The sequence below is a fragment of the Bidens hawaiensis genome, unplaced genomic scaffold, assembly GCF_021521415.1.
Source record: "Bidens hawaiensis isolate Kalapana, Puna unplaced genomic scaffold, B.hawaiensis_p1.1 tig00000416_1, whole genome shotgun sequence".
NCBI classification, from domain to species: Eukaryota; Viridiplantae; Streptophyta; class Magnoliopsida; order Asterales; family Asteraceae; genus Bidens; species Bidens hawaiensis.
Window position 1 is genome coordinate 3,735,595 of NW_027491029.1, and position 11,305 is coordinate 3,746,899.

The 11,305-nt window shown below is 32.9% G+C and overlaps 1 protein-coding gene across 1 annotated transcript; it reads left to right on the top strand.

The window, feature by feature from the left end:
• Nucleotides 1-6,086: 6,086 nt before the first annotated feature.
• LOC143624776 (putative methyltransferase At1g29790) lies at nt 6,087-7,214 on the top strand. The gene has a single exon (XM_077095316.1). It carries the CDS (start codon nt 6,087-6,089, stop codon nt 7,212-7,214), a length of 1,128 nt encoding a protein of 375 aa, XP_076951431.1.
• The last annotated feature ends 4,091 nt before the right edge of the window (nt 7,215-11,305 follow it).

Consider the following 11,305-nt stretch of genomic DNA (forward strand, 5'->3'; position numbering starts at 1 on the left):
ACAGATTCAGACATTGCTGGTTGAAGACGAGATTGATGTTGCACATATATGTGAAGTTCAACCTTGAAGATCACAGTGCAATGTCTGAAGATCGAGTCCTACCAGAAGAAGAACACAGAAGATCATCAGTTAAGGGGTGTCTGTTGGTGCATGTATTGTAAAAGATGATCTTTAGTGTTTGTTAGAATTGAGAGCAACGGTCAAAGGGGAGTCTGTTGGTGCATTTTATGAATGTCGGTATGCAATTCCGACCAGCTGGGGTGAAGTGATGAAGTTAGCAAAACTTCGCCATAAGTGAAGTTAAAACAACTTCACCATAGGAGAAGTTAGGACAAGTTCGCCTTGTGGCCCAAGCCCAAGCCCGCGAAGATGTTTATATATATGTGTGTGCCATGTCAAGGGTTAGACTTGTAGAAAAAAAAGAGAGTATTTGTGAAGCTGTTAAATTGTTTAGAGAGAAACATATAGGGAGAGCCTCGTGGGCAGACCTGAGGTAGAGCTCACCTCAGGTCGGCCATTATATGTTTTGTCTTTCAGTATGTAACATGTTTTGATTAATATATAAAGCGATCTGCAGATCTGTTTATCCCATTCGTGTGTTTGTTTATGTATAATCGTGTTCTTCGTCTCTAACACCATAAACGAGTCTATGAGTATTCCGCACTCTTAGACCTCGTGCGGATCTCATATCGATCACCATCGCACCGGGGACTTACAACTACTACTACTCTTACAAAAGTTTCATTGTTGCTTAAACGTGGGCAAATTCGGATTTCTTACTAAAATAATCCTCACAAGAGAAACTACGACGACTTACATCATTAACATTTTCTCTATTAGAATCTATTGGTCTTTAAATATTGACCTTAAGCATGCTAATTTCCTAAAGGTTTCTAAGGTCAGTGGGAGCAGTAAAAGTCCTTATAATGACTTGTTAGAAGTACAAGAGGCACAGGGAAGATAGTCATTAAATTTTACTCCAAATTTAACTCCAGTTACACCTCTTGTACACCATACTGCACCAACTCTTACACACTTAGAATACTGAAAATGATAGCAACCTAACTAAGAGCTAATCCATAAAACTGAGACTATTAAAATTACCCAGTAATTAACTTAGGAGGTCATCTAAATTTTAAAACCTACTGACATTGATGATTATTTAACCTCCCTAACTAAAGTTGAAATGGATGTTGAAAAGTTTAATGATCATTCCTCTTCTAATTAAACCATTAAATCAATCAATCTTCTTAATGGAATAAATATATTATTAGCAAAATTGACTCCATGTGTCAGAATAACATTTGAGATTTGGTTGAATCACCTAAGAGTGTCCATAACTAAACTAATTCTCAATAAAAAAAAAGTTAAGACATTAAGAAGCACGATTGATTGTTAAAGGTTATATTTAAGGAGAAACCAATTATCAAAGAATCTTCTTACATATATTACAAAAGATATTTTTAAGTATCATTATTATTCTAGTAGCTTATAATAGTTAAAAGCTACACTTGATTAACATTAAAACGACTTTCCCTAACAATCGGCTTACATATTTATATGTTCATAAAACAACCTAAAAGTTATAAACTGAATGTCAAATAACATTTAGTCTATAAGTCAATAAAATCCATATATGGGTTAATGAAAACATCAAAATGTGATGAAATGTACCTACATTAAAATGAGTGAATTAATACAATTATTATCATCAAAAACCAAGTGGATTAATGTACCTACCTTAAAATGATTGGAAGCAACTAAAAACAAATGTGTCCATATATAAATGACATTCTTTTGACAAGTATATGTTACATAAGTCAAGGCACTGTTCACGCACTTTGATATGATAGATCTCAGAGATATTCTTACGTAATAGATATCATAACATTCTGAGATAGACCCAAATGGACGTTAGTTTTGTTCTATAAGTTTTACCTTAAATGGTCCTTACACATGTAACAAACAATATTGCTCTATTTAAAGGATAATAGGATCATTGAGATTATTACCTTATGCTTCATTAAGTAGAAGCCTTATATAGGTTCAAGTCTATACTCGTTCAGATATTACTCAAAATTGCAACACACTAGATATGTTTAGATTAATGTGAATCATCTAAAAGAGTATTAAAATATCTTTAAAAGAAACGAAAGACTACAATTTAAAAGAAGAAGTGAGAATTCAAACCGGTAGATTACTCTAAACTTTGTTATTTTCAAAGATAACATAATGTAATTTTCGGGATATATTCTCAGGTCAGCAGATAGATCTATCTCATGGAGGAGTCATAATGAACTGATAACAACAATCTAAGTTATAATAACATAATACGTTGATTAATCACAACGCAATTAGCAATAAATGTTGTTGAAAATTTATCATTGGACTCATAAGTTTATTAACTCCATATAAATTATATATTGACAGTTCGAGAGGTGCTGCATTAAATTTCGATATGAAATTAATTATTCGTTGATGAACGAATTGAGGAATCTAAAATTTCTTATTGAATAAATTCATGATATGCTTAAGGATCCTATAACTAAAGGTCTACCCGTAAGTATTATGAAATCACTTATAATCATGAGGGGTTTATTGATTGCCATGTACAACTTCATATCATACTATGAATGATTAACTATTAATATTTCCTCACTAGCTTTGATTTTGTATGTCTCTTAATATGTTCTGCATGCATAATGACATATAGACAAATTATTATACAAATCAAATGTTCTGAAGGGCTTACTTGAAATTTTGATCATAAATACTTAGGTTTTAAATAAGTACTGCAGTATGATTAATGGGGGTCTTGAGCTGATGTTCAATTCAAGATTGTGTTTCTCTGCTCCAGTTTAAGTTTAAAGCTAAAATGAGTGTTAACTCCTGATCAAACTTATCTAATACTCATAGTAAATGATTACTAGGCCAAGTGGGAGAATGTAATATTATATTTATATATTTATATATGGTCATTATAATTATTTATATTATAATAGATCAAAATATTAACTAGGGTCATGTTATTCTACAAAGGATAATAAAAATGAGAAGTGTGAGAAGCCATAAATAATTGACATGTGTCAAATGAGGACCAAAGGAAAAAAGGGTATAAAAGTAATTGTACACATTTTCTCTCCCCACATGCAAGGCACATGTTAATACCCCCATCATTTGAGAACGTTTATAACTTTTTCGTATGATATTTTTTTAAAAAAAAATCATCATAATAACAAGCGTTTTTTATCTTTAATATGAGTATGATTTTTGTTATATAAAATTTAAAACAAAAATCATGTCATTGTGTCTTTTCGCAAACCATTGTGTCTTTTCGCTTATAATTGTGTCTTTGTCATTGTGTCTTTTCGCACACCATTGTGTCTTTTCGCTTATCATTGTGTCTTTTTCGTCATTGTGTCTTTTCACACACCATTGTGTCTTTTCGCTTATCATTGTGTCTTTTTTCGTCATTGTGTCTTTTCGCTAATAGTTGTGTCTTTTTTCGCACACCATTTTGTCTTTTCGCACACCATTGTGTTTTTTCGCTTATCATTGTGTCTTTTTTCGTCATTGTGTCATTTCGCACACCATTGTGTCTTTTCGCTTATCATTGTGTCTTTTTTCGTCATTGTGTCTTTTCGCACACCATTGTGTCTTTTCGCTTATAATTGTGTCTTTTTTCGTCATTGTGTCTTTTCGCACATCATTGTGTCTTTTCGCTTATCATTGTGTCTTTTTTCGTCATTGTGTCTTTTTTCGTTATTGTGTCTTTTTCTTCATTGTGTCTTTCGCTTATCATAGTGTCTTTTTTCGCCATTGTGTCTTTTCGCACACCATTGTGTGTTTTCGTACACCATTGTGTCTTTTTTCGCCATTAATACATGTTACACAATAAATTGAAACGTAAAACACGATGGTGAATACGTATAAAACAATGACCTAAAACGTAAGACACAATGGCCAATACGTATAACACAATGGCCTAAAACGTAACATACAATGGTGAATATATATATAACACAATGACTTGAAATGTAAAACACAATGAAAACAACATATTACACAATGACACAATGAACAACAAAAAAACACAATTAAAAAAACCTATTAATTTTTTTATTTTTATATAACAATATGCTACTCATATTAAAGATAAAAAAACGTTTATTATTATGGTGAATTTTTTTTTTAAAATAATGTCGTATGAAAAAGTTTGAACATTATAAAATGATGGGGGAATTGCCATGTGCCTTGCATGTGGAGAGAGAAAGTCAACAAATGTGGGTTATTACCTTAATGTCCTTTTCATCAATTTTTATTTATTAAATTAATATCAGTCATTCAAATCTAAGATCAATGGACTGGATTCTTTCTCACCCTTCTCATTTTTATTGTCCTTTGTATTTTAACTTACTCATATTAACTATACCTTATTATATATTAGTTTGATATTGTTGATGGGTCATATTATCTATAATTAACTAATAAAGGGTTTCCCCTTGGGTGTATATAAAGAGAGATAAATATTAACATCATAACCGAATCTCACACACATAACAATTTTGTGTGCCTCCTCTCTCCTAAACCGGGTTCCTCTCAAGAATCATAACATCATGCTTAACTATACATCTTAAAGGGGAACTCGACCAAGCTGATAACCATGTCGTCTACATCCTTCTCTGTTGCTGTTACTACTCTCACCGCTGCAACACGTTCATAGGTTTATTTTTATTCATATTTTCTATTACTTACATGAAGAACTAATCAACAACACCCATTTATCTTCACCATCTTTAAAGCTGGAATAGTATAACAAATCAAGTAATTCCATCAACTCAAAAATGACTCCATAATTAACTGGTTGACTTTTCCAATTCCAATTCATTTTGTAAACCCCCTCACTAACAACATCGGTCTACCACTACACAAGATTTATAATGAAAATATAGTAGGAAACCTGTATCTTAAACTACTTTCGGTAAGCCACACATCCAACCAAAAACAAATATTATGTTTGTTTCCCACGTGTCCTTTAATGGAGCTTGTTAATGAGACATGATCCTTTACCAAAGGTTTTTCAATTTTTACGATCTTGTCCCAAGTACCATTTAAACATTTATTGTGGGGCATTGTAAGCCAAGATCTAGGCGTGTGATATATACTTATAATAACCGTTAATTAGCATAATCACTTACCGTCCAGATTTCCTTTTATATACTTTTATACGACTTTTCTTCTTTTTCTTTTTCTTTTATTTGCAATTTCTAGCCATTAACCTATACATTGTAAATTTAGTTAGTATGTTTATTAAGGCATGACATTTATGTTGTTATAAAGTTTATTGATACAAACACGTTTATTAAGGCATGACATTTATGTTGTTATAATATCAAGGTACAAATATTCTCCCTAATATAATTAGGTTTAACGGATCGATCTTAATTATTGAAAGAGTTCCTTGAAACTTTCATATTTCAGGTCATGTGTAGATCAAGTATGTATGTGCACATATGGCAAGTAAAACCTGACAATTTTATATCAATATATAGTTATTAACAATCCACTCTTATGCAAAATTATGAAAAGTGTTGAGTCCGAAATACTACTTTTTTATGTTGTTGATTGATTAAGAATAATCTTTTGCTAATGGGACAAGTCTATACACTAACCTATGATGACATGTTATATATCCAACCCGGCCTACATGTTTTATGAGGCTAGCTAAGTGACCTTACAAGCCTAAAATGTACCCAGTTTTGAAGTTCGGTTTTGGTCTCCAGAAGGTTAAACCGGCATTAATATAAAGGTCCATTTAAAATTGGGTGTTATATCACATTTTATGGTTTTACTTGCAAGCGTTGAATGTAGTGAGGGTCAACACCTAATACCTGTTTCCAATACTTTATATATGAAAGAAAAAACCCATAAAAAAATGATACCTGCTTTTTTTTTTTTTTTCCAATAGATTCTTTCCTTAGATATATAATAATCATACGTGCATATATTTGGCCAACTAATATTCAGTAGCCAAATAATATATTTTTGTCTTACCAATTGACTTCATCTTTCTTGTTAACGTAACAATGGGTTCCCCTCACAGTACCCGTTCTCTATCCATGACTTTGTTCTATCTTTTCATCCTTTTGTCGTCAAATCTGTTGACGTTGTTCATCTCCACCACCTTCTACGCATCAAACCCGGCCGAAAACATACTCATCGCTACTGAAAACACAATAAGCGAACCGCCTGAATTCATTGCCTTCACTTCACCAAAAGACCTCCCTTTTGGAATGAACTCTAACTTTGACTCAGACAAAATATACTCTCCTGTTGGGAGCCCATGCAGCCTCTTCCGCGACGAAATCACACGATACATGTCGTATAAGGTGAACGGATCATGCCCAGATGATGAGCTTTTGGCTCAGAAGCTGCTTCTGAAAGGGTGCGAGCCACTGCCACGCAGACGCTGCCGCCCGGCCGCACCCGCAGACTATGCTGAGCCCGACCCTACTCCAGAAAGCTTCTGGTCCACACCGTCCGACTCCTCGGTCGTATGGACGGCATACGCTTGCAAGAACTACGCGTGCTTAATCAACCGCAAACGAAACCAAAAGGGGTTTGATGACTGCAAAGACTGTTTTGATCTTAATGGCAGAGAGAAGACCCGGTGGGTTGAGTCGAGAAACGGTATTGATTTTGGGATCGACGATGTGCTGTCGGTGAAGAAGGCCGGGACGATTCGGATCGGTCTGGATATTGGAGGGGGTGTAGCCACTTTCGCGGTACGAATGAGAGAAAGGAATATAACTATAATAACAACTTCTATGAATTTGAATGGTCCTTTCAATAGCTTTATTGCATCAAGAGGTGTTGTACCCATGTATATAAGCATATCCCAAAGGCTCCCCTTCTTTGACAACACTCTAGATATAGTTCACTCTATGCATGTTTTGAGCAACTGGATGCCAACAACACTGCTGCACTTCCTGCTTTTCGACATATATCGGGTGCTTAGGCCGGGTGGGCTGTTCTGGCTTGATCGTTTCTTCTGCGTAGAAGACCAGCTTGAGGAGGTTTACACCCCACTTGTTGAGAGCGTTGGATTCACTAGATTAAAGTGGGTGATCGGGAGGAAACTGGACCGAGGCCCGGAGCTACGAGAGATGTATCTATCAGCATTGCTGGAAAAGCCACTGCAAAACTCTTGGTAGGAAATATTATATATTGTTAATAAGACCATCTTCAATGGCAAAGAAAATTGAAGCCTTACATGCCCTTGATGATGTGGGTGAGAGAGAGTGAATAAAGCCCTTACCTAAAGGCTTAAAAATGATAGAAAAAGGTGATGTTTGTGAGTGAAGATAAGGGCCCCATATGATAATGGTCTCTTGCAAAGAAGATGTTTTGATGTTGGGTAGTTTATGTGGCTTTAAATAGATGAGAAGGGCACATGTAAAAGCCACATTGCATTGTGGATGGTCTAAGATTAATTAGATTTTGGCTTTCAAGATTGGAGTAACGTGTCAGATCCATCTATAAAATCAGATTGTAATCCATAAGCTCATTAATGCAAGTTTAATTTCTTATTAAATTTCTTTTCTACTTAACCTCTTTCTTTCATTTTCAAATAAAGCACCTGAAGTATAATTAATTAGGATGTTAAGTAAAACATATATATTTCTTTTTGTAAAAAGCGTCCTGATCCAGGCTTTAGAATGCTCCGAAATATTTAAGTCAGGCCTAAGTTTGATGCTACAGTTGGCGTTAGTACGATTAGATGCTCCAAGGTTATTATTGGAGCTCATTTTGTTACCTTAAAACCCCGAAAAAACAAGAATCAAGATCAAACCCAATTAAGTTGCAAGATTCAAACCGGGTTCATAAAAGGTACGTTCCTAGCTTAAAGGTTGTTCATGTGACTATATATTATTATGAAAATTGGTGAACTAGTAGATGCGATGTCAAAGATTGATTAAGTCATGAACTTGAGACTAGACAAGCTTAGTAAAATGGATTTTTATAAACTAGGTGGGGGGTCGTCAAAAGTTGAACCCAAAGGTTTAGTCGTTTAAATCAACTAACTAGACCCTTAGAGTAAGGTTGGAAAATTGGTGTTAGCATTGCTTTGATCTGAGAATAATAATAATAATAATAATAATAATAATAATAATAATAATCTACCTATACTATTAAAGCAAAACAATTCTTACACATATTATTCAAACAGATTAGCCAACTAATACTAATATGATTTACAGAATTACTAACAAAGTTAAAAATGTAACTTTAAATGTTGTATTAAATGAGGTTTTTAAATATTTATGAATTATGAAATTTTATTTATCATTATTTATATCTTATGAATCCTTGAGGTATGGTATTACGTATCTACCTATTCTAATAAAGTAAAATAATTGTAGACACGTATTAGTTTGTGGTTAATCCTTACAATTTTTCCCCTCCGAAACTAACGTATGTCATAAATAATTGTCCACTTTCCTTTTACACTCCATTTATATTATATCTATAACATGATTAAATTATTCGATTTTCTTTATACTCTATTTATATTATATCTATACACTTTTATACAAATAATTATTTACATAATATACTACTATACATTGTTATAATATATTTCACAACATACTTGGTGAAATCCAAAAATCAAGATCAAACCGTGTTCGTTAAATATTGAAAAGAATATAATTCCAAATGTTATCATTAACATATTATACTATGTATATTGTTGAAAATTGTAAATAAAAAAAAAAACTCTAATATGCTTTCAATTTTCAAGGTAATTTTTTTAATCATTAAATTATAAATATATGATTAAAAGTTGATCCATTTTTTTAAAAATAAATCCATTTATCTATTGGTTTTTTTTGTACATTCTCATATTAATTTATAAATTATAAATATATGATATAAATCTATCTATTTATTTTTTTGGTTAGTTTAGTAAACTATACATATATGTGTTAAATTGTAAGGATAGTATATACCAATCATTTTCAAATATAATAAAGTTTATCATATTTAGTTTCTTGAGTTTTTTTATCAATGATTGCTTGGGGTTTTTATGGAACTTAAATTTGATTGTTACGGGTTAAAAGTAGATAAATAGATCATCTGTTACAAATTAACTACTTTTGGCTCAAATTAGTTACGGGTAAAAAATAGGTAATCTGAATATTTTTAAAATTTTGAGAATACAAATAGATTTAAAGTCAAACTTGTTACGGGTTCAAAGTTTTGACTTGAAAATGTAAAACAAATGAAAGTTAGAATTTTAAATGTGATTGAGTTTCGAATTTATTTTTAAGGACATTTTTGGAATGAGTCAAAATATTCGGGATTCTGCACATTGAATATTTTTTGTAACATCTTGTTTCCTGTTACGGTTTATAAAATAATAATATTAGTTACTATGAGATGGGCTTGTGATGGGTTAAATAAATGTGGGTAACGGATTTGGATTAATAAGGAAAGAAGGAAGAAAGACCATGGGCTTAAGCCCATTGACCCATAATATATAAACTATAATTACTCATTCATCCATCCATTTCCACTCATTCCTTACACACCTAAAACACACACTTAAGCTCTCTTTCTCTAAACGAAACCAAGAAGAAGAACCGATCCCGACTTGAGGTAATGATAGTATGATCTTATATGGATCTAAACCCACTGGATCTAATTGTGAAACGACTAACCGACACCTTCAACCGTTTGAGTCATGAGATTCATATAGAATCGGGTAGAAGCCGATCGAATGACGAGCTTAGGGGTCACCCTAGCTCGGAACCGGAATGATCGAGACGAAAAACGGTGTAGAAACACTTTTTTCCAGCCACCACCCGTTTTTCCGGCACGACGGCGCATGATTGGAAATTTAAAGAATGTCAAAATGTTTCTGACATTCTCTGCCCTAACCCTAGGCGCGTATAACAAATAAGCTATGCTCATTTGTTAAGGAAAGAATAACAAATGAGGTGCATTCGTTATGCCATTCGTTACGGAGAGATAACGAATGAACCCTCATTCGTTATGAAGGTCCATTCGCTATGAAGGTTCATTCGTTATAAAAGTCCATTAGTTATAAAGGTTAATTCGTTATAAAAGTCCATTCGTTATAAAGGTTAATTCGTTATAAAGGTCAATTCGTTATAAAAGTCCATTTGTTATAAAGTTTAATTCGTTATAAACATCTATTCGTTATAAAGGTCAATTCATTATAAAGGTCCATTCGTCAAGAAGTAACGAATGAGTCCATTCGTTATGAAAGAACACACGTGTTAGGAGGTGACGAGTGAGCCCCATTCGTTAAGAATTTGTATAACAAATTTGAGTTTGAATGAATGACAGAAAGGATCCTGGACTTAGAATAAAATGATTTAATTACGTAGAAGCTCTTGGACTTTATAAATTGATGAAAGATACCTTAAAGGGTTATAATTAAACTAGAAACATGATATGGGTAGTGATAGTTAATTATTACGTGTAATTATTATACAGTTAGTCACGCACGGCTAAGAAAGGAATAACCATTAACGGTGAACGTAACCGAACGCAGGTGAGTTTCTATCCCCATTTCCTTTGTTATGTTTTCGGGGATGTGTGCATACTCAACGTGAATGTTAATACACTTACCTTAAGTGGTAAATGTATGCCATATAATAAATGTGATAATTATACTTAATGATGTTATGAATGAATGCTTGTCATTACGTGAACGATCCTCGGATATTGAACGTATTGTCAAGGAGAGTGACGTGTAATTATAATGATTGAGGTTATGAATGAATGCTTGACTCTACGTAAACGATCATCAGATTTTGCACGTATCGCCAGGAAATGTGAGTTTTACATAAGATGCATGAATGATATATGAATGATTAAGAATATGTATTAATGTATATAATAGAACGTGCGTGTAAAGAAGTGTATGAATGATTATATGGAAAGAAGGGACCAGACCCTAATAATATCTGAGATAGAGAAGAAATGGAACAGACCCTGATAAAATCTGAGATAAAGAAGAAACGGACCAAACCCTGATAATATATGAGATATAGAAGAAATGGACCAGACCTGATAATATTTGAGATAGAGAAGAAATGGACCAGACCCTACAAATATTTGAGATGGTAAAGATAGTTATGTATGTATTATGAAAGTAGGAAAGTGTGATGGTATGAAAGAATGTATGAATGAATGTATATAGTATGAAAGAAAGAAAGAAAGTATATATGCACGAATGAAAGAAAAGTAACAGGCTAAGTATGTAATATGTATC